Here is a 24,097-nt window from a genome sequence, read left to right as displayed (position 1 = left end):
TAAGTGGTCAGAAGAATCCCATGTCCTGGAGTCATCAAGGAGGACGGCCTCCTGGGCAGGAGTAGAACCTCGAGCTCAGTGGCTTTCCTCCCTCCCTCCTCGGCACAGCGGAGCTCCCCAACGCCGACTCCGAGCCCTCCCCTCAGCCTACTACCGCACATGCACACCAGACTCCTTGGTGAGCGGTAGGCCTAGCAGAGAAGGATTCAGTCAGGACTTGGGAGCTCCAGTGACTGGGGAGACAGGAGCCCGCCGAACCAATGAGTATTCCACTGGTCCAGAAAGCCTCCCTGGGATCAGCGGCAGCGGTGCATACACGTCGGGGATTGGCTGTGGTTGGGAGGTCTGGTGGCGGTCAGCATTTTTTTTGGTGAGAATTATTTTAATCCTTAAAAAGCCTTCCCTTGTTGTTTAAACATTGATACAAGTGATTTGCTGTTGCTACTGGGCTGTTTTTAAAAAAATGACCAGTCCTCCAAAAAAAATGTTTATCCGTCACAGGCCTGGTCTTGATCATTGGAGTTGTACTGTACTAGGTCGTTGCCCAGACTTCAGGAACTGAGTTATAGGGAAAGGTTAAACAGGTTAGGACTTTATTCCCTGGAGCATAGAGGAATGAGGCAAGATTTGATAGAGGTACTGCGTATTTAAAATTATGAGGGGGATAGACAGAATAAATGTATATAGGCTTTTTTCACTGAGGGCAGGTGAGATAGAAACCAGAGGACATGGGTTAAGAGTGAAAGAGGAAAGGTTTAGGGGGAGCATAAGAGGGAACTTCTTCACAAAGAGTGGTTGGAGTGTGGAATGAAGTGCCAGCTGAAGTGATGAATATGGGCTCAGTTGTAACATTTAAGAAGAATTTGGACAAGTACATGGATGGGAGACTATGGACTGAGTACAGGTCAGTGGGTCAAAGTAGAAAGATGGCTCGGCACAGCCTGTTTCTGTGTTGTAATGTTTTTGTTATATGCCTACACTATGTTTCCTTAGTGTAAAAAAAATCTTCAAAGAAAGAATTTTAATTTACTGGCTTGCAATTTGCAAGTTCCAGATACACATTATGGACTGTATATGAATTTGCGAATGGTTTATCCACATAAAAATCATAGATCAATCGTTTCCACCCAATCAGACAACCACCCCTTGCAATATCTATACCCTTAAGCTCATTTAAATATTTGCTTTCTCTATCCTAATTTATTCATCTCTATTCATAAAACATTACAAAATAAAAAATTTAAATTGCCAATATTTGGACAATTCAAGTCATTTGCCGCCACAAAATCTATCACCTTTTCCTGAGATTCTTTCCAGGCTTTCACAGGATCTGAATCATAACCTCGATTGAGCAGCAATTGAATTAATTCACGTTTTGGCTTGTTTTCTGTGGAGAAGAAAAAAATAATAACCAAGACCAGCAAGAGGAAGTTGCAGCTTGGAATCAAGTCCATGCAGTTTGATATCACATCAGTCTAAGTAGCCATTTCCCAATTCTTAGGTCAGAGTCCTGAAAATTCTTTCAAGTTTCCATTTGAACAACCTTTTTATTTAACAATGTGTTTTAGTCTTGATGAAAAGCACATTATTAGATGCCTTTTGAAAGTTCATGAGCACCTTAACTGCATTTACTTCAGATTCTTTCCATAATCAAATACTAGGGCTCAAGCCTGAAATGGCATTTATGTATTTTAACCCTTGCCAGGGCTCAAGCCTGAAATGCTGGTTTCCAAATATTTCGGCATTTGAATTGTGAAACCCCCAAAAATGTCAAAAAAAAGGGGTTGACTTGTGTGCTGAATATAATTTTGAGACCTTAAATTCAGCTCAAAATCCAATCTGCACTGATCCGGCGTACAAGTTGACCCTTGAAAAACCCCCCAAAAAACCCCAACTATGACAGATTTTAATTGAAAACAAGAACACAATTAGCACCCTTCAAGATCGCTTTAATTGTCTGAAAACAACAACCATTTAGAACCCTTCAAAACCACTCTCATGATCATCGGCTGGAGCAAAGATGGCAGCACACACATCCATACTCTCACTGTTTAAACAGTCATCATATGGATCCCAGTCTGTATTTGATGAGGCAGTTTCAGCTTCATCGTCAGTGTCCCACAATAAATCATCTTCTGTGCCATCAATTGCACAAGAGATACCACACTTTTTAAACTATTTTATCACAGACGCTACTTTAACTTTGCCCCATGCCTTGAGCACAAAGTTACACAGCATATCAAGTGATGCAGCACACATTGCCCCGACTTTTGTAAATTACTTTTCTGCACTAGACATCCATGTATTCCATTCCTCACACACATGGTCTTTCAATGGCTTGTTCAAGCAGACATCGAGAGTTTGCAATATAGAAGTCAAACCGCCCGGGATAACTGCCACGTAAGTATTATGTAGTGCTAATCTACTTTTAGTGTTCTCAGTTAAGTGGCTACGAAACAAATCCCAGACCAGCAAACTCCATTCTTTGTGTGAACCGCCTGTTCCGCAGATTGTTTATCCAGTTTTACACCATTTTCATCCATCTGTAGCGGAGTGCTAGCGAAGCAAACAAACGAGATCAGCAGCCGGTGGGCTCTGCACTCAAAAGGTTTATTTTTCTTTTGCATGCTGTGTTTTAAGGCCACCAGAAGATCCCACCCTTATACTGGAATCTGCGTCTGTGTTATGCCACCACACCGCCCACGCGCAAGCAGGTCCGGAGCCTCTGCTAGAGGAGACAAACGTGCAGCGTTTGACACATGGAGCTGGTTCGCCTGACCATCAGATTTTTCCTGTTCATGAAACAATTGCACCAGTCGACTGTAGCCTCAAAATCATCACAGAGGTCTGGGTGTGACTTGGCCCACTGCAGTGCAAATGTTCTTAGTTTATTTCAGGTGACGATGTAGCAATCTTGCCTCTGTTCATGTACCCATTCTGCAACATGAGTATCCAACTCTGGCCAAGGAGTGATTCCTTTTCTCAGAGAACATTGCCTTTTTGGTATTTTTCTTAAAGTCTCTTCTTTCTTCCTTGAATCTCTTACCAACTTCTCAAGCACATCAAATTATTGTTGTTGGTTTTCTTGGCCACTATTATCACTTTCAATGTACAGCTGGCTTCATATTTTCATCGTGTGCTGTGTGGTGTCGATGGACCCGCCATGATAGCAATCACCTCCAGCCCAGCAGATCAATCCGCGCAATCAATGGGGGTCAACGTATTCGCTGGTCAACAGCCCATTTCAGGCATCACCTGCTTTGGGGGTCGACTTATACACTGGTCAACGGGGCACCTCAGACAGCCAGCAAATAGGGGTCAACTTGTACGCCGGATATACCATAAAAGCCTTAAAGTTAGACTGAAAAAAGGGAGGGGGGGGGGGATACGGTATGTCTTTTTACCCTTGCTAGGGCTCAAGCTGAACTGTCAGTTCTGTATTTTTGCCATTGCTACATAAAGAACACTGTTTGACCTGCTGAGCTTCTCCAGCATTTTGTTTTTACTTCATATTTTAAGTTGACTCAACCTGGTTATTATCAGCCCATCTTTGTCCATACAAATGCTGTTCCAATTCTTTTTTTTAAATGTTCATCTCCAACTTGATTGAATGAAGATGTACAGAAAAATGATGTTAATTTTCAGCAGAGCGTGTGTATTGATAGCTGATATGCCTTCTCAGACACATTTATGAAACAGAATACATTTCTACATTCTTATTTCCTTTTTGAAAATTATTGAACCTAAATTAAAATTGTCTGAGTTAAAAAAAAACTATTTGAACAAAACTACAACATCCAATGACAAAATGAAAATAATGAATTTTAGACATACCAATGACCAGTTTGCCTTCTATCTTCTCTAAGATGAAACGAGCCTGATTGCTTAGTTTTCCATATTCTGCTCCCAGAAATCCCTCAAGCCAATCCTTTCTTAAACCATAATATTTCAACCTTAAGGCAAAGAATTCCTTCAGTATTTCTTGTACATTTTCATACTTTTTCAGACAGCCAACATGATCAAACAATACCTACAAAAAAAAAACACAAGCAGTTAGAAACAAATATAAATGACCATTAACCAGACTGGATTCAAACCAGTTATATGGTAAACTACCGCAACAATTATTTGCTTGTTGGGAACGATATCTAATTTGAATCAGATCTCATATCCTCTGATTTATTGTCCTATTCCTCTTTTCCAAAGGATTCTCTAATTAAGTTCATAACAAACCCAACTTCGCCTCAAAACATTATGACACCATGCTCTTCTCCAAATTCAAGAGAAAGGAAGATATAATGCACAAAGGTGGGGCAGTCGATGAGTCTGGAGACCCAAAGGCTAAAAGGGGAGTAATCACCAGGCCCCTTTTCTTTAATTTCTCAAACAATTCATGTGAACCGTGCAAATCTATTAGTTGCCTGATATAGGAATTCCCACATAATTAATCCCCAGTAGTTATGTTGGGTGAATCTTGCCAACAGGTTTGTGTCTAAAGAGGCTTGAGCCTTCTTTCTGTAAGTCAAGGGAACATTGCAACTCATCCTGAACTCCTAAACAAATTAGAATACCAATTGGCTCATGCATTCCCTGGACAACAATCTTTTTCTAACACGGTTTTACCTCATGAGAAATGAAACCATGTTCCCTTGCTGAGGCCCTCAATTAAAACTATACAATATATCTGATATATTTAAACACATTTAGATTGAACTTAGCATTAGACAGTACATTTCCGATTATCCAAAGTGCTTGGGACGGGACCTATCTCAGTTAAGCGGATTTTTCGGATATTCAGGAATTTCCTCTAAAGGAGCCCAGTAGCATCAGGAGAATACTTGAATCGGCTGTCGCTGATCCCCGACATCTCTCCACCACCGTTGCCAATTCTGCCCGGGAGCCAGAGGTCTCACTTCACCTGTAAGTGGTAGGAGATTGCACAGGGATTGCTCTCTAGCAGAATTTCAGCAATACCGTGGAAAGGGTATATGACAGAGGGAGCGGCTTGTGCGGGAAAGCGAGGTATTCAATATCAAATTCTGAGAATGCCACAATTCAACTTATCACAAAAGTTGCAGTAACTCATGGCAAAAAATGACAATTTATAAATAAATGATCAGTATCCTTTCCTTCAATGTGTAACCTATGGACAAATGTCTCCTTTGTAAAACTGATTCATTCCCTGTAGCCCCACTTGAGCACGGTGGGTAATTTTTTTCCCAATGTTTTTTCAAATTGTGATGTCATGTCTCACCCGAAAAATCTTTTTGATATTTGGAATTTCGGTTAATCAGAAATGTACTGTAATAACATGGTTACCATAGAGGTTAGTGCAATGCTATTACAGTGGCAGCAACCAAGGATTGAATCCACCAATCCTCCCTGTGAGTTTCCTTTAGGCTTTCCAATTTCTTCCCATGTTCCAAAGGCATTTACGGATTAGTCACATGGGTCTAATCAGGCAGTGCAGGCTCATGGGGTAGAAAGGTCTCTTACCATGCTGTCACTAAATTATCAAATTAAATGTTCTGATCTAGATAGGTTAAGATGTATCTAATGCAGTGGGATCAGTTGGTTGCATTTAATTGAAACTGTCAAACAAGATAATAAAATACCATATTTTGTGACCTGAGAAAGATAACGGCAAACACCAGATAGGAATATATAAAGTTAGACAATTAAAACATCCTATGTGAATGGTGATGAGGCAAACAGAACGCAACTGCTTATTGTTTGGTTTCAACGTCTAAGTTTTTTTTAACCCGATGTTTAGATCAGACACCAAAGCAGCTTTGTTGCTAATAACAACATTAATACACGTACACACATCTCACGTATATTAGCCAACTTAGAGACAGATAAATTAATTTTCATTCAGAAGTAATCAGCTTTCACAGAATTGCACACATGAATTTAGAACAAAACAAATTTTGCTCAGTAAACTGTAGATGTACTTTCGTTTCTGCAAATCCATTTCATGTATTTGTGTGTGTAGGTGAACATTTTGGGTCCAGTGTCCATAATGTCATTAGCTTCAAGTTATTTCTGAAAAAGGATGTCTCGTCCTCATGTTGGAATCTAAATTGGAGGAAGGCAAATTTTGTGGAAATGAGAAAGGATCTAGGAAGAGTGGATTGGAATATGTTATTTTATGGCAAGTGTGTGCTAGATAAGTGGATGGCTTTCAAGAGCAAAATCTCAAGAGTGCAGAGTTTCCATATTCTTCTTAGGATTAAAGGTAGTTAACAGGCATAGGGAACCCTGGTTTTCAAGGGATATTGGCAATCTGGTTAAGTAAAAGAGGGAGATGTACAGCAAGTAATAGGCATCAAGGAGCTAATGAGATACTTGAAGAGTACAAAAAAAGACAAGAAAATACTCAGAAAGAAATCAGGAAGGCAAAAAAAAACACGAGGTTGCTCTGGCAGATAATATGATGGTAAACCCGAAGGGTTTATTAAGAGTAAAAGGATAGTAAAGGACAAAATTGGTCCCCTGGAGAATCAAAGTGGTAATCTTTGTGTGGACCTTCTAGTAATGGGGGAAAATCTTAAAATAGTTTTTTTGCATCAGTATTTACTCAGGAAACTGGCATAGTGTGTAAGGAAGGAAGGGAAACAAACAGAAGAGACTTGGAACCGATGGAGATTAAGGAGGAAGAGGTGCTTGCAATCTTACAGCAAATAAAGGTAGATAAATCACCTAGGCCACATGATATTCCCTTGAGGGAGACGAGTGTAGAAATTTCAGGGGCCCTGGCTGATATATTCAAAATGTCCGTAGCCACAGGTGAGGTGCCAGAGGATTGGAAGGTAGCTCATGATGTCCCGTTGTTTAAAAATGGCTCCAAAAATAAACCAGGTAATTATATGCTGGTGAGCGTAACATCAGTAGTGGGTAAATTATTGGAAGGAATTCTGAGAGACAGGATATATAGGTATTTGGACAATCATGGGCTGATTAAGGATAGTCTGCATAGTTTTGTTTATGGTAGGTCACGTTTAACAAATCTTGTAGAGTTTTTTGAGGAGGTTACCAAGAAGTTGGATGAAGGAAAGGTTTTGGATGTTGTCTACATGGACTGTAATAAGGCCTTTGACAAGGTCCCACATGGGAGGTTAGTTCAGTAAGTTATGACACTAGGTATTCAAGGAGAGGTTGTAAACTGGATTCGAAATTGGCTGTGTGGGAAAAAAACAGAGGGTGGTAGTGGATGGTTGCTTCTCAGATTGGAGGCCTGTGATTAATGGTGTGCCTCAGGGATCGTGTTGGGACCATGGTTGTTTGTTGGATATATCAATGATCTGGATGATAATGTGGTGAACTGGATCAGAAAGTTTGCTGATGACACTAAGATCGGAGGGATTGTGGACTGCGAGATTTTCAAAGCTTACAGAGGGATCTGGACCAGCTTGGATAATGGGCCAAAAATTGGCAGATGGAGTTTAATGCAGACAAGTGTGAGGTGATGCATTTTGGAAGGACAAACCAAGGTAGGAGATGTACAGTAAATAACAGGGGAGTGAGGAGTAGCAGAGAGATCGGGGAATGCAAATACATTATTCTCTGAAGGTAGCATCACATGTGGACAGGGTTGTAAAGAAAGCTTTTGATATCTTAGCCTTTAAATCAAAGTATTGAGTATAGGGGTTATTGAGTATAGAAGTTGGGATGTGATGTTAAAATTGTTTAAGACATTGGTGAGGCCAAATTGGAATATTGCGTGCCATTCTAGTCACCTAACTACAGGATGGATTATCAATAAAATTGAAAGGGTGCAGAGAAGATTTAGTAGGATGTTGCCAGGTCTTTAGGAGTTGAGTTACAGGGAAAGATCAAATAGGTTAGGACATTATTCCTTGGAGCAATGAAGAACAAGGGGAGATCTGATAGAGGATCATGAGAGGTATAGAGAGAGTGGATGCGAATAGGTTTTTTCCACTTCGATTGGGAGAGATAAATTCGACAAGTCATAGTTTTAAGCTGAAAGGGGAAAGGTATAGAGGGAAGCTCTTCACTCAGAGTGGTGGGAGTGTGAAATGTGCTGCCATGTGATATTGTGAATGTGGGCTCAATCGTGTGTTTTAAGGATAAAATGGATAGGTACATGGATGGGAGAGGCCTGGAGGGTTATGGAATGGGAGCAGGTCAGTGGGACAAGGAAGATGATGGCCAGCACTGAGGAGAGGGGCCGAATGGCCGGTTTGCTATGCTGTAGAGTTCTATGGTTCTATATTGAAAGTAAGCATCTGAAGGTAGATGGTACAAATAATCCACAACTTAATTCTCAGGTTAAAAAGTCAGAGGAACATGAAGCCAAGAAGGAAAAAAAATCAGTAAGTAATGTATTCCAACGTAATCGTTATCCAGTAGGAAGATGAGGAAATCTATGAATCACAATGTTTAAAGTGTTGCAAAGGTGCAAAAGCCTTGCACATTTTGAAGTTTCCTCAAGCAATACAAGTGTGGGTCCAAGTATAATAGTACCCAATCACTGGCATATACATTAAAAAAATTATAAATTACCCTACCATTGAGTTGCATGTAAGAGGAATATTTAGTTTGAAGACTTTATGCAATCCTGCTGCTTCTGCTTCAGCCAGTTTTTGTTCAGTCATTGTTATTATGAAACGCACAGTGGTATCAGTATGATACTCTTTATAATCAGTGATCAATGCTGGAGTCTTCTCTGTTCCAGTCAACATTGCTTCCAGTATCTGCTCTTTGTATACCTGTAGAGAAAAAAGAAACTCAATGAAATAGAAAATAATTGGAAATAAATGATACATTGAGATTCCTTGCATAAACAAAAAAAACTTAATCAAACTTGAGTTCTGAGGTTATCAGTTCTCCAGAAAATAGGGACTCAAAGTCATGCTGACACAGCCAGAAATGGTTGAAACACTAAATGAGTATTTTGCATTAGTATTCACCAAGGAGAAGGATAGGCAGGCAAGTGAGATCAGCATTGGGTATGCTAATATTCTAGGGTATGTTGATATCAAGGAGATACTGATGGTTCAATTGAAGAATATTAAAATGGACAAGTCCTCAGGGCCCTGATGGGATCCAACCCAGACTATTTAGAAGCAAGTGAGGAGATTGCAACGGAGACTTTTGTCTCCTCTCAAGTCACAGATGACTGTAGGGTGATCAATGCTCTTCCTGTGTTTAAAGAAGGCAATTAGGATAATCTAGCAAACTATAGTCAGTGGCAGGGAAGTTACTGGTGAGAATTCTGAGGGACAGGGTTTGCTTGGACTTGTAAAAGCATGGGGTTATCAGAGATGGTCAGCATGGCTTTGTGCATGGTAGGCCAAGTCTTATGAAAATGATCGATGAAGATAGAGCAGTGGATATTGTCTACATGTACTTTAGAAAGGCACTTGACAAAGTCCCCTAAAGTAGGCCGATTCAGATCCAAGATGATGGTAGATTGGTTTCAAAATTGGCTTGACCAAAAACAGTGTAGCAATATTTCTCTGCCTGAAGATCGGTGGCAGTTTTGTTCTGTTGGAATCTATGCGAGTACCTTTATTATTTGTTATATTTACAAATAATTTGGATGAAAATGCCAATGGGTTGGTTAGGAAGCCTGTAAACAACAAAGGTTAGCGTCGTGGTAAGGGCAAAACTGTTACAGCGCCAGCGATTGGATCTGGGATTCAAATCCCACACTGTCTATAAGGAATTCGTACGTTTCCCCTGTGTCTGCGTGGGTTTCCCCCCTGAGCCTTGGTTTCCACCTACCCTTCAAAGCGTACCGAGGGAGGGGATGTAGATTAATTGGGTGGCACAGGCTCATGTAATGGTGCTTTATGTCTAAATTGAAAACAAATTGGTGAAACACACAGCAATGCTGGAGGAACTCAGCCGGTCATGCAGTGTCCATAGGAGGTAAATATATATTAGACATTTCGGCCCTGAGCTCCTCTTCAAGGTATAAGCAAGGCAGACATTTTAAAGACTAGAGATTAAGGGGGAAAGAATGAAAGGGGGAGGAGTCCAGGCCAACAGCTAAAGGGTGTTAATTGGAAAAGAGAAAGACAGAATTGATTTTGGCACTGCAAAAGGAGGGGAAAGGGAAGAGAGAAAGTGTCAGAGATCGAGGGAAAGAGATGGGGATGAAGGATTCATTAACAGAAAGAAGGAAAGTCGATGTTAATGCCATCCAGTTGGGAGGTTCCCAGACGGAAGATGAGGTTATTCTTCCAATTTGCGGGAGGTTTCAGTCTGACAGTGCATGAAATCATTGGCGGACATGTCAGCAAGGGAATGGGAATGGGTGGCCACTGGGAAATCCACGCTATTGTGGTGGACAGAGCTTCGGTGCTCAACCAAGCTATCTTTCAGCCTGCATCCAGTTTCTCCGACGTTGAGACAACGAGAGCACCAGATACAGATGAACCATGCAGATTCACAAGGAAAATGTTGTTTCACTTGGAAGGACTGTTTGGGACCCAGAATAGTGGTGAGGGAGGAGTATCTCCTGCTGTTACAGGGGTAGGTGCCAAGGGGACGATTAGTGGGGAGAGAGGAGTGGTCAAGGGAGTTGTTCCTGCGGAAAGCTGGGAAGGGAATATGTGTCTGGTGGTGGGATCACGTAGTAGGTAGCAAATGGCTGAAGAGGATATGTTGGACATGGAGGCTGGTGGGGTGGGCAAGGGGAATCCTGTCCTTGTTGCACATGCGGGCAGAGAAGGGCAGGGCAGATGTGTAGGTAATGGAGATATCGACATGCAGGTGAGGGCTGAGTTGTTTGAAGGACATCTCTGATGATCTGCCATGAAAAACCTCGTCCTGGGAGATGTGGCGAAGACATTGGAATTGAGAGAAAATAATCCTTTCAGGGAACAGGGTGTGAAGAGACGTAGTCATAACTGTGGGAGTTGATGGATTTGTACAAGATGCCCGTTGAGAGTTTGTCTCCCGAGATGGAAGACAGAGAGATTGAGAAAAGGGAGAAATACCAAGTGAATACAAGGTCAAGATGGAAGTTGGTAGCGAAGTGGATAAAGTTGATGAGCAGCATCAAAAAAGTCGTCGATAGTGAAGGAAGAGTTGAGGGGCCTTGCATGTGTAGGCTTGGAGCATGGAGCGCTCCATGTAGCCACCAAAAGGCATTCATAACCAGGGCCGATGTGGGTACCCATTTGACCCGAAGAAAGTGGGATGAGTCATAAGTTATTGAGGGCGATGACAAGTTCTGCCAGCGGGAGAAATATGGTGCTGGAGGGGGACTGGTGGGGTCTATTATCAAGAAAGAAATAAAGGGCTTTGAGGCCCTCGATATGGAGGATAAGGCAGTCTAGTTCAGGAAATTGGAAGTTGGTGAAGCGATGGAGGGCATGTCAAATATCTCAATGTAGGTAAGGAGAATGGACGGTGGGGGGAATGAAACAGTCGAGGTAAGTGGATACCAATTCATTGGGCAGGAGCACTTGAAAATGATTGGGACTTCCAGCTGGCTACTGCATGGCATAACGCCAGTAATTAGGTGCCCCTGTTCGTTTTGAAACCTTTCCCATTCATGCACCTAATTTTTCACCAGTGTTTCATACACTGCCCCTTCACTAATTAATATTGCTGTTTTTCAAAATGGCTGCTACTAGAAGTGCTAAATCTGCAACAAAAAAAAAGGCAAAAATGATGGAAGAGACACCATCCTTGACTGCAGACTCCATTTCTGACATGTTGAACAAACATCACAGGAAATGACTGCATCATTAAAAGAAACTCAACTGGAAATTAAATCTGCACTTAAAAAGGTTGTACAGTTGATATCAGCAATTGACGATCACTTGGGAGTTGTGGAGGCTGGTTTGGAGTCAGTTAATGAATGTGTTAACAAGCTTGAATCTTTGTTCTGAATTGTCTGCTAATAACTTCGTTAGCTTCGAAAATGGTTCATTTGGAGAGTAGAAATAAGCATCAAAATATACGGATCTTAGGCTTAAAAGAGGACATGGAAAATGGCCAGCTGACTGACTTCTTTTTGAAATTACTCATGGAGGTTTTTGGAAGGGAGTTCTTTTCCAAGAAGAACGAGCTTGACAGAGCTCATCAGTCCTTGGCTCCCAAGCCAATTTCGGGACACCACTCATGTTTGGTAATCCTCCGGTTTCATCATTAGAGTAAAATATTGTGTTATCTGCGAGGTTCGTCAGAGAAGAAATGTCAATTACCAGGGGCAACAAATTAGAATCGTTGAAGACTACTGTCATGAAGATATGAATGTGCAAAAAGAATATAAAGAAGTCATGCCTGAGCTGTACAAGAAAGGATTCAAACCCGCCTTGTCCATATCTAGCTCGTCTGTGGATCACTTTCGAAGACAGTCACAAGGAATTTCTGAAATTGGTGGAAGAGGCACACAGTTTTGAATGATTTTCCTTCAACTTCAAGTTTAATATGAGCTATTAGTTGGTGACTGAAGTTTTTCTATCCTGAAGGTTTTTCTTTGTTTTGTTTTGAGTGGGGGAAGTTGGGCTGTTTTCTTTTTGTTAATTGAAGGGGTAATATTTTGTTCGCTATCTAGTTCACTGATTTTGTTTTCTTAAACTTTCTTATTTTAGCTTATTTTGTTTCTTTTTGACAGTAAAGATTTAAATAGAATATATTAACTTTATTAATGTTGACAGTAATTACCTATTTTGGTTATTCATTGACCAATAGCACAAGGAATACAGTGTGTAGTTTATTATCAGACCATGAGAAAATAGGGTTGTATGCTTAGTTTATTAAGCGATCATGTGAAAGTAGGGCCAACATTAGAATAATGTACATGCGCATAGACTATTTTAAATGTGGAAAATCTTATATTAATCAAGTATAGGTTTTAGGTACTTGTTTTATTGAGCTTGAAAAGCAATTAGTGGATCTTTATATTCTTTGGGGTTTTTCTTTATTATAGTATTATGATATGGTATTATTTTTAATGTTTGCTGTCTAGATGTTTCGACGCATCAGCTTATACAGATACACGATCCTTTATCTGGACATCTAAAATCTGGAAAGCTCCAAAATCTGACAAGTGGGGACCGATGGTCGGGGGAGGTGGCCGGGCAACTGGAAGGGGGTGTGGGTGGATACGGCAGCACAATTGGGGTGGGCTTTCCGAAATCCGGAAAAATCCAAAATTCAGAACACATTGTCCCCCAAGGATAAAGCATCGTGTACTTGTATTTGTTTCTTTTCTGCTGATTGTGTGAAGGGAACGCAAATTTATTATACATGCACTTGTATTGTATTTCTTTGCTGCAAACATTTTAATTTTCACTTTATCGTATTCTTTTATAATTTTTCATTGTGCAGTGAAAAATTATTAATTTTAAAAAAAATAAGGAGTTAAAAATGAGAAAATCCTTCAGCAGAAGCATAAGGATATAATTTTTTTTGGAGCTTGTTGCAGTGTTGTTTAGCAACTTTCAATGTTGGGAGGTTTGGTGGGGAGGGGGATGTTTGGGTACAAGGAGCAGAGTTTGCAAGGTTGTTTTGGCTTCATGGTTTATACAAGCTGTGCTTTTGCATGGATTCAAGGGGACTGCATGGAGAAGGGTGACAAACTGCTGGATTATTTTCATAATATTAATTAAGACTCATGATTAATCTAATCAAATTTACCTCATGTAACATTAAAGGATTAAATAGTACGATTAAATAGTACAATTAAACGCAGAAGAGTGTTTACTAAAGGCAGAAATTGTTTCTCTTCAAGAAATTCATTAGAAATTGTGATAGTGACAAACTTTTTTTCAAAATGGACAAGGTTTTAATTCTTCTTCTGATGTTAAAGTTAGGGGAGTTTCTATTTTAATTAACCAGAACATCCCTTTTGTACATCCTAATACTTAACAGATAAATATGGTCATTATATTATTCTTACAGGTAAACTACATATTGGTAGATTTTGCTAATGTATATGCACCTAACATTGATGATCCAAATTTTTTGAAAGTTTTTTTTCAGCCCTACCAGAGTTCAGTCATTACTCACTGGCGTTGGGGGGGGAAGATTTCAACTGTTGGGTAAATACTGTCTGGATCGTTCATCCCCTAAACCTGCCATTTTGAGTAAATTTGCTGTTGTAATTCATTCTTTTTTAACATATTTTGGCTTTTCCGATGTTTGCCTTTTTTCCCCCAACCAAACAGTAGAGTACTCGTTTTTCTCTAGTGTTCACTGGTCTTATTCTCTGATTGTTTTTTTTAAAAGAAATAGATAATCAATTGATTGCATCAAACAAATCTAGTCAATATCAAGGAATCGTGATATCTGACCATGCTCCTATTACTTGGTCCTTGAATTTTCCTGACTTTTCTTCTATAAAGGAGCATTGGTATTTTAATTCTACCTTGCTTCTAAATAATGATTTTTTGAAATCGATGGAAGACCAAATTAAATTTTTCTTTAATATGAATTCTTCTTCAACAGTTTCTAACTTGATTGTCTGGGACACTATGAAAACATACAAGGACCAATTATCTCTTGTACAGCTAATATATAGAAAATAAGGAAAGATCAGATTTAATCAATCAGATTAAACAAATTGACTTATAGCATGCACAAGAAAAAAACCCTGAATTATACAAAAAGAGAGTTGAACTTAAGACTAAATTTGATCTTCTTTCTACTTATCCCATTGAACAGCAAGTTTTGAGGAGTAAACGTCAATTTTACATTCACGATTTAAAAAAAAAAAAAAAATCCGGTAAGCTTCTGGCCAACCAATTGAAAGGAATGGCTACTAAGAGAGAAATTACTAAGATTCGACGGATGATGGTATGCACACTACAGATCATTCTAAAATTAATGATACCTACAGAGAATTTTACTCCAGACTGCATACTTCTGAATTTAATAGCTTAACAATAGACTTTTTAGACTGCCTATATTTTCCTATGCTTTCTCAGAACAAACGCACGAGTTTGGAGGCATCTATTTCCCACGAGGAAATACTTTTTGCGATTTCCTCTTTAGAATCAGGTATCCTGTTAAATTTTTAAAAATCTTTTTCTAAATTGCTCATGCCCCAACTAAGTTCTGTGCTTAATGACTCATTTAAACAAGGGAATCTTCCATAATCTTTTAATGAAGATTGAATTTCTTATTCTGGAAATCCACTTGAATTTGCTTCTTATAGGCCTATTTCTTAACTTAATATTAAATTATGAAGATTTTGGCTCAAGTATTGCACAGATTGGAGAATATTTTTACTATCAATCTTTCTGAAGATCAAACTGGCTTTCTTAAAAATCGATATTTTAATTTTAATATACTTTGCTTATTGAATATTTTATATTTATCCTCCACTCCTGTCAATTAATGTGTTCTTTCTTTAGATGCAGAGAAACCTTTCGATCAGGTGGAGTGGGTGATGCTTGAAAAATGTAATTTTGGATCATGTTTTATTAAATGGATTAAATTATTATATTTATGTCCTACTACTTCAACTCTTACTAATCTACAACAATGAAAACATTTTGATCTTCAATGGGGTACTTGTCAAGGCTGTCCTTTAAGTCCATTACCTTTTAATTTGGTATTAGAAGCATTAGCAATTGCCTTTAGGGAATGTAGAGATTGTACAGGAATGTCATTGACCATAAGGTTTCCTTACATGCAGATGATCTCCTGCTTTTATATCTAATCCAGATGCTTCTTTACCAAGCATATTATCTTTGTTATCTCAATTTAGCCAACTTTCAGGATACAAGTTGAATCTGCAGTAAGAGTGAACTTTTACCTCTAAATGGTTCTTTACCAAGATATTTTAATTTTTCGTTTAAGATTGTGAAGGATTAATTTACTTGGTATTACAATTACTCGGAGTTATTTTATTTAATTATGTTAAATTATTCCTATCAAGATGGTCACTTTATCTATTTCCATGATTGGCTGTATCAATTCTATTAAAATGAACATTTTACCTAAATTTTTTATCTTTTCCAATCTATATCAATTTTAATTCCTAAATCTTTTTCCGATTCACTTAATTCGCTTGTATCTTCTTGTAGCGGCGCTATGGCAGCACTACAGCTCCCAGGAGGTAGCGAACCGGCCATTTGACGCCAGTCTGGCTTTTACAAGGTTGTGCGGGTGATGATGAGTAAATCCGATTGATTCACTCTAGAATCGCCTTGTATGGTCATTTAAACGTGTCCACTGCAATTCCAGTGGCCACAATTGGTGAACCCGACGTGTCCAAAAACATTTTTAGACAAGCATGGACTCTGCAGCCATTGCTATGAAGTGACCACCTTTCTGGACAGCTGAGCCTGAACTGTGGTTCCAACAGGCTGAGGCACAATTTCATCTTCGCAGTCGAATTGGACACCACTCTTTATTACCATCTTGTCAGTGCCCTGGACCAGACCGCTAAGAGGGTCGGCAACTTCCTACAGGATCCACCACATACCAGCAAGTATGATGCTTTAAAAGCACTTTTATTACATGTATATGGTATATTCCATAGAGAAAGGGAAGCCAAATTACTACATTTCAATGGGTTGGGAGACCACCCCCCTTCAGAACTAACGAATGAAATGCCGTTCCTAGCAGCTGGTGGAACACCCAATATGTTAGTCAAGCAGCTCTTTTTAGAGCGAATGCCAGATGATTTTAGGCTCTTGTTAACCAAGTGTTCATTTGAAGACCCCAAGGGCTGTAGTGGCGGAGGCAGACATTCTTCGGCTGGCTAAAAAGCACAGCAAGGAAAGACAAGTCAGCACAATCACCCTTCTGATATTGACCCCTGTCACACTAGATTTCCACGTGGACATTGTTGGTCCACTTTCTGTTTCGAGAGGATACAGTTATCTTTTTACAGTAATAGACAGGTTTATGTGGTGGCCTGAGGCCGTGTCTATGGTCGATGCTACTACAGACACTTGTGCTCGGGAATTCCTCAGTTCCTGGGCATCTCGTTTTGGTTTACCAGCGCATGTTACTTTGGATAGAGGGCCACAATTTACTTCCTTTCTGTGCACAGCCTCGTCTTGCTTGCTCGGTACAACAATTCATCATACGAATGCCTATCACTCCCAGGCCAATGGAATGGTGTAAAGATTTCATCAACATCTCAAGTCAGCCTTGATAGCTCAGAGGGCCTGAACTGGGCTGATGAGCTGCCCTGGGTATTACTGGGCAATATAGAACTACAAAGGAGGACCTCCAAGCTTCACCTGCAGAATTCATGTTCGGTGCATGTTGGTTGTTCCAGGGGAGTTCACCCCCTTCCATTTCAACTCTAGCGATGATCCCAAAGAACTGTTGAGCAGGCTAAGGGAGACCGTATGAAAATTGACCCCTATACCACCATTGTCACATGGAGAACACTTCTTTTGTGCCTGAAGACCACAAAAACTGCGACTATGTCTTTGTGCAAAGGGGACCATCTGGTCAGCCTTTACAGACGCCCTATGAAGGACCTTATAGGATACTCAGACAAACTAGGTTAACCTGTATTTTGGATATTGAAGGGAAGTCACAGTCTTTCACTATTGACAGGTTTAAACCAGCTCAATGCAGCAGCCAACAGTCCATTGCAGAGGCCAACCACCTAAAAGACAGACAAACCTTTCTGCTGTTTCTTAGGGGAGGGAGGGGCTGTGTAGCGGCACTATGGCAGCACTACAACTCCCAGAAGGCATTGAACCAGCCATGTGACATCACTGATGACATCAGCACATGTCGAGTGCGTGATTCTGGCTTTTAAGCAGTTGCGTGGGTGATGAAGAGTAAATTCGTTTGATCCACACCTTGTGTGGTTATTTCGTTGTTTCCACTGCGATTCCAGTGGCCACATTCTTATATATGGCAAGGAAAACACCCCTGCTTAAATAAAGCTTCCTAAAGCGAAAAGGAATGGAGGTTTGGCGTTTCCTAATTTTAGATTTTATTTTATTTTTTTCTTTTCTTTGGCTTGGCTTCGCGGACGAAGATTTATAGAGGGGGTAAAAAGTCCACGCTTGGCTTCGCGGACGAAGATTTATGGAGGGGGTAAAAAGTCCACGTCAGCTGCAGGCTGACAAGTCCGATGCGGGACAGGCAGACACGGTTGCAGCGGAAAATTGGTTGGTTGGGGTTGGGTGTTGGGTTTTTCCTCCTTTGTCTTTTGTCAGTGAGGTGGGCTCTGCGGTCTTCTTCAAAGGAGGTTGCTGCCCGCCAAACTGTGAGGCGCCAAGATGCACGGTTTGAGGCGTTATCAGCCCACTGGCGGTGGTCAATGTGGCAGGCACCAAGAGATTTCTTTAGGCAGTCCTTGTACCTTTTCTTTGGTGCACCTCTGTCACGGTGGCCAGTGGAGAGCTCGCCATATAACATGATCTTGCGAAGGCGATGGTCCTCCATTCTGGAGACGTGACCCATCCAGCGCAGCTGGATCTTCAGCAGCGTGGACTCGATGCTGTCGACCTCTGCCATCTCGAGTACTTCGATGTTAGGGATGAAAGCGCTCCAATGGATGTTGAGGATGGAGCGGAGACAACGCTGGTGGAAGCGTTCTAGGAGCCGTAGGTGGTGCCGGTAGAGGACCCATGATTCGGAGCCGAACAGGAGTGTGGGTATGACAACGGCTCTGTATACGCTTATCTTTGTGAGGTTTTTCAGTTGGTTGTTTTTCCAGACTCTTTTGTGTAGTCTTCCAAAGGTGCTATTTGCCTTGGCGAGTCTGTTGTCTATCTCATTGTCGATCCTTGCATCTGATGAAATGAACTACTCTTTGCAGACGATGCCGCTTTAGTTGCCCATTCAGAGCCAGCTCTTCAGCGCTTGACGTCCTGCTTTGCGGAAACTGCCAAAATGTTTGGCCTGGAAGTCAGCCTGAAGAAAACTGAGGTCCTCCATCAGCCAGCTCCCCACCATGACTACCAGCCCCCCCACATCTCCATCGGGCACACAAAACTCAAAACGGTCAACCAGTTTACCTATCTCGGCTGCACCATTAGATTTTATTACCGGGCAGTTAATATACATGATCCTTTTGATACAATTTCATAATCATGTTGACCACGTGGGTAGAAATGGAACTTAATTTTGTTAAGAATACGTACATGTTAGCAATTCTAGGGTCTTCCTGATCTTTATATAAACTAACTGATAACCTGATAATTAAACAGAGCTTGAGAATATGGGCACAATTTAGAAGTTTTTTTTTGGATATAAGAATTTTTCTCTTGCTAAGCCTATTATATCCAATCACTTTTTTCTGCCTTCTTTACAGGACATGGCCTTCAATAACTGGTACAGATTGGGTATTAAATGTTTAAGAACTTTTTACTGGAAAAATGTTGCATCTTTCAAACAATTGGTGGTAAAATTTAATTTACCCCAAACTCTTTTTTAGATATTGCATTTACAAAAGGCACTCTGTTCAATCTCAGATCCCTGATTTTCCTAGAATCCCTGAGTTTACTTTTTTTCATCTACAATCTTCCCATAAAGGCTTAATATCCCTTATTTATGATAATTTGGCTGATCTAAGACTACCCCCCACCCCCCCCCCCCCCCCCCCGTTAAAAGTCAAGGATGCTTGGGAGCAGGATTGGAATCTTTCATTCTCCAATGAGGTTTGGGACTCCATTTTTAATTGATTAACACTTCTCCCTTTTTTGCATGGCATTGTTTGCTGCAATTTAAAGTGGTACATAGAGCACATGTCTAAAGTTAAATTGTCTCATTTGTATTCAGACATAAATCCTCTATGTGACTAATGTATAATGTAATAGGTGATGCTTCTTTAGTTCATGTGTTCTGGACCTGCCCTAGCTTAGAAGAATTTTGAAAAAATGTTTTTTGGTAATTCTTAGATAGAATTAGAACGTTGGCCTTTAATTGCTCTTTTTGGATTACCTCAAGATGTTGATATATTACTGACTTCAATTGAAAGCCAATTTTTTTTTTTTTTTTTACCTTTTATGTCATCGATAACCAGATGCTGATTTAATGGAAGGATAACACTCTACCCATTCATGCACATTTGCCAAAAGATATTATGGCTTGTTTAACTTTAGAAAAAATTAGGTATCCTATCAAGGATTCAAATGTCAAGTTCCAAAAGACATGAGGCACATTTATGGACTATTGATGGTGTGCTGTCCATCTCCAAGTTGGTGTCACTGGATTCATACATGTCAACTTTCAACCTTGCTGAGAGGAAGGGGTTTTAAAATTGTTCTTTTTGATTTTTTTTTCAATTTGTTGTTAAATCTTACTTATTGCTCTGGTTTCCTTATGAGAATATTGCATAATGTTTAATTTTTATTTCTCCTGAATCTTGTAGCACATTGTATAATTGTACTGTTCAATCATTTATATTGTAAAACATTAATAAAAATAATCTTAAAAGAAAAGTCTGTCAGGATAGTGAAGATGGCTGTCAAAAGATACAGCAGGATATAGATTAGTTGGAGATAGCAGCAAAGAAATGGTCAGCAGAATATAATCTGGGCTAGTGTGAAGTGCTGCATTCTGGGAGGTTAAGTGTAAGGAAATGGGAGGATTTCTGGGAGTATTGGTGCACAGAAGGATCTTGGGTTGCAAGTCCATAACTCCCTGAAAGTGGAAAGAGAAGTAAAAAGGATGGTAAAGAAGATATGCCTTAATCAGTTGGGCCATTGAGTTTAAAAGATGGAAAGTCATGTAACAACCATACAAAACATTGGAGTATTGTGAGCAGCTCAAGTCTCTGCAGTATAGGATGTGGAAGCTTTGGAGAAGATGTGGAAGAGGATCATCAGGCAGTTGCCTGGATTAGAGAATATTGGTTAATAAGGAGTTTGGATAAACTTGGATTGTGTTTTCTGAGTAGAGACCTGATAGGTTTATAAAACTATGAGAGTTGCAGATGGAGTAGACAATCAATCTTTTTCTCAGGATGGAAATGTCAAAGAGAGAGCATAAATTTAACATGAGAGAAAGTTTAAAACAGATTTGCAAGGCAAGTTTTCTTAATATACACTGTGCTTGGAACACACTGCCAAAGAGGTGTTAAGACAGTGACATTTAAGATGCATCATGTAAGAAATGGAGGGAAATAGATGGGATTAGTTTATTTTGGCATGATTGTCGGGACTGACATAATGGGCAGATGTGTCTGTTCCTGTGATGTTTTATGCTCTCGTGTCTGCGAGCAGTGTTAATATTTTCACTCTTCCCCAATTGCCCACAAGCCAGTTTGTTAAAAAACCCATGTATTACTTGTATAAAGTAGAAATGACAAAACATTCCATGACTGAGAAAGTAAAAGCATTAGACCACTAAGATTGTTTAATATCTGTCACATGCCAGTTAATAACAAACCACCAAAACCGTTACCTGAGTCCAAGTCTTGACAGGTAGCTCTGAAATTTCTACTGTAGTGGCATTCAACACAGAGATTTCACCATTAATTATGTATTGATTGGCACCCAACTCAAAAATTGTTCCTTTGAAGTTCTTGTAATTAGGAAGCTAGTGGGAAACAATCCAATGCAGACATTATAAGAATTTATATCCAGGTTCTGTAAGAATGTGTTTTATAGTTTAACTTTACAATTATACCACGTCAGTGAATCAATTAAAATTTTTATGGTTCAAAATAAAATAATTGCAAAATTTTGAAGTACAGAAGCTAATATAAAATGTTCTCCTACCATTGGTACTGGATCATCTCCATCCAGCAAACGTCTTAAATTGTTAACAATTTCTTTTGCATCATAATTGGGGATTTTGCAAGCCCATCCTGTGCCAATACCATCTGCTCCATTCACCAACACCATAGGAATAATGGGAATGTACCACTCTGGCTCCACTCGTTGGTTATCATCATATTGATATTTCAGGAGATTATCATCCATTGCTGGGTACAATAGCCGAGCTAAAGTACTAAAGAAAACAACTTGTGATCGACAATTCATGGTAACAAATCCAGAGACAATTTATAATATTATTAAATTCTTGTCACCCTGGAGCACAAGCAGGACCTATTCTCATGGTCTCATAGACAATCAAATATTACATTTTATGATGGCTGGCATAACTTGGTTGTGAATTTTCCTGTACAAATAACAGATTTTTCCAGCTTTTTTCAAAATTTGAATATCTGGCCCACTTCCAATTTGCCTTAAACTGCCCTAGAAATGTTTTTTCTGCTCACAATATAACCTTTATGCCTGTCTGAAACCAATGATGCTTGTTTGGGACTGAATTAACTTCTAATGACTCCAAATATGCAGTCTGTTTCCATCAAACCTATTGATGTTCAGCCATAACATATCGAACAAAATATACCATATATATTTCAACCTTCAGATAAGATGGGTCTCCATTTTCATGGTTTTAACATATATCGGGAGAATAAGACACCCCCCCCACCACAATTTTCTGTCTGGGCCTCCTAGCAACAACCCAAACTTTGTTACAACACCCCAATCACAAAGTAACAAATCTCTAAATTAAGTTTAAAAAAAAAAGGCTTCTGGCCAGGAAAATGCCAAACGGAGCTGGGCCCAAGTCTTCAGTATCAGCTACAGCCAGAGTCGGCGACTTCATTCTCAACATTGGATGCAGTACCATCTGCATTGAAGAAGTCGCCTCGCTGCCCAAGTTTCCTTGGTGCAGGAACTACGGCTACCTGTTGGCTTGGGAGACACTGGTTCCCAGCAGGAGTGGGGACCTCGGACTCTAGAATTGTAAAGTGTCTGGGTGGGTTATGGCAGCAGTGGGAAGGTGCTTTCAGGGTCATCTTGTACTCTGAATCTACGTCGAACAGTTTTTTTTTTGGAGTTGAACTTTAGGTCTCATTTTTGTATCTGGTGTATAAGACGATCCCTAATTTTTGAGTGCTTTTCGAGGGTTTCAAGCGTTGACTTGTACGCCAAAATATACGGTATAATTATTCCTCAATAACAATTTATGAATCAGATCAAATTTTCTAAAAAAAAATCTTGTTACATGATACATCATTAATTCCTATGGAAAACCAAAGTAATTTTGAGCTGCAATCAATTGAAACTGAGTGTAATAAGTGCACCAACCTGAGCATAGTGAAAATGTATCGTGGGCTTGCAGCATCTTTGCCACCATTAAGTCTTGTACCAAACTGACCAATTGGCTGCAGAAGATTAATATTATTGCTGCCAACGAAGTTCTGAGCTAATCCAACTATTGTCATCATGAGGGAGACCTGGAGACATCAATCAATTCACCAGTTAAAGTGTAATAGAAATTCCACACATCAAAAAATTGATTGAGTTTTGATCAAGTAACATGACCTTGCGGCAGAGAGGATCACTGAGGTCTCCCTCCCTCCCCACCATCAATGTGATTTCCCAGGATCGTTGTTTAAAGAGAGCTCGCCAAATCTCGAAGGACCCCTACCTCAGCTTTTCCAGTTACTCCCGTTGGGAAACAGATAGAGTATTAGAGCCAGATTCACTTGGTGGAGGAACAGCTTCTTCCCGTGGACAGTGAGATTGCTGGATGATAGGTTCTGGGAAACGCCTCAACTTCAGGATTTTGAGGCTGTTTGGTATGACATCAGAAACCCTGGCAAATTTCTACAGATGTATGGTGGAAAGTGTGCTGACCGGCAGCATTAGTCTGGTGTGGGGACATCAATACCTATGAACAAAATGTAGTGGACACAGCCCAGGACATCACAAGATCCTCCCTTCTGGAAAACATCTAGAGGAAATGCTGCCATCAGAGTACAGCAGCAATCAAGGATCCACACCACCCAGTTCAGATTCATACCACCAGTTTCAGGAACAGCTGCTACCTTTTTGAGTACAGATTTTTGCACTACCAATAAGTGGTAATTCTGCCTTGCCCGCAGGAAAAAGAATCTCAGGGTTCAATGTTATGCCATGAATGTACTCTGACAATACATCTATACTTTGAGTTTATATATATATATATGTAATTTGTCTGTAAGTGTGTTTGTCTTTTTGTGCTTTTGCACTGCTTTTGCACTGTGGAACATATAACACTGTTTTGTTGGGTTGTACTGTACAATTACCGGTAGATGATACTACAAATGAAAAATCCAATTATGTCACCATAATAATGTGATTCCCAACATTTTATTGGGCAATTAAATTTCATTGTGAAAAGCAAT

General features: G+C 39.9%; 1 protein-coding gene across 1 annotated transcript in view; it reads right to left on the bottom strand.

Moving 5' to 3' along the window:
* Window positions 1–24,097, bottom strand: part of top2a (DNA topoisomerase II alpha) — a 73,500-nt gene that overhangs the window by 22,869 nt on the left and 26,534 nt on the right. The window contains exons 20-25 of the mRNA XM_069906776.1: window positions 23,016–23,164; window positions 21,633–21,864; window positions 21,316–21,450; window positions 8,532–8,732; window positions 3,835–4,030; window positions 1,296–1,387 (exon numbers count right to left, since the gene is read on the bottom strand). Coding sequence (XP_069762877.1) covers window positions 1,296–1,387; window positions 3,835–4,030; window positions 8,532–8,732; window positions 21,316–21,450; window positions 21,633–21,864; window positions 23,016–23,164 — 1,005 coding nt within the window. The remainder of the gene's footprint in view (window positions 1–1,295; window positions 1,388–3,834; window positions 4,031–8,531; window positions 8,733–21,315; window positions 21,451–21,632; window positions 21,865–23,015; window positions 23,165–24,097) is intronic.

The sequence above is a fragment of the Narcine bancroftii genome, chromosome 12, assembly GCF_036971445.1.
Source record: "Narcine bancroftii isolate sNarBan1 chromosome 12, sNarBan1.hap1, whole genome shotgun sequence".
Lineage (NCBI taxonomy): Eukaryota > Metazoa > Chordata > Chondrichthyes > Torpediniformes > Narcinidae > Narcine > Narcine bancroftii.
The sequence above is the reverse complement of the archived record's forward strand: the minus strand, read 5'-3'. Positions and strand labels throughout refer to the sequence as shown.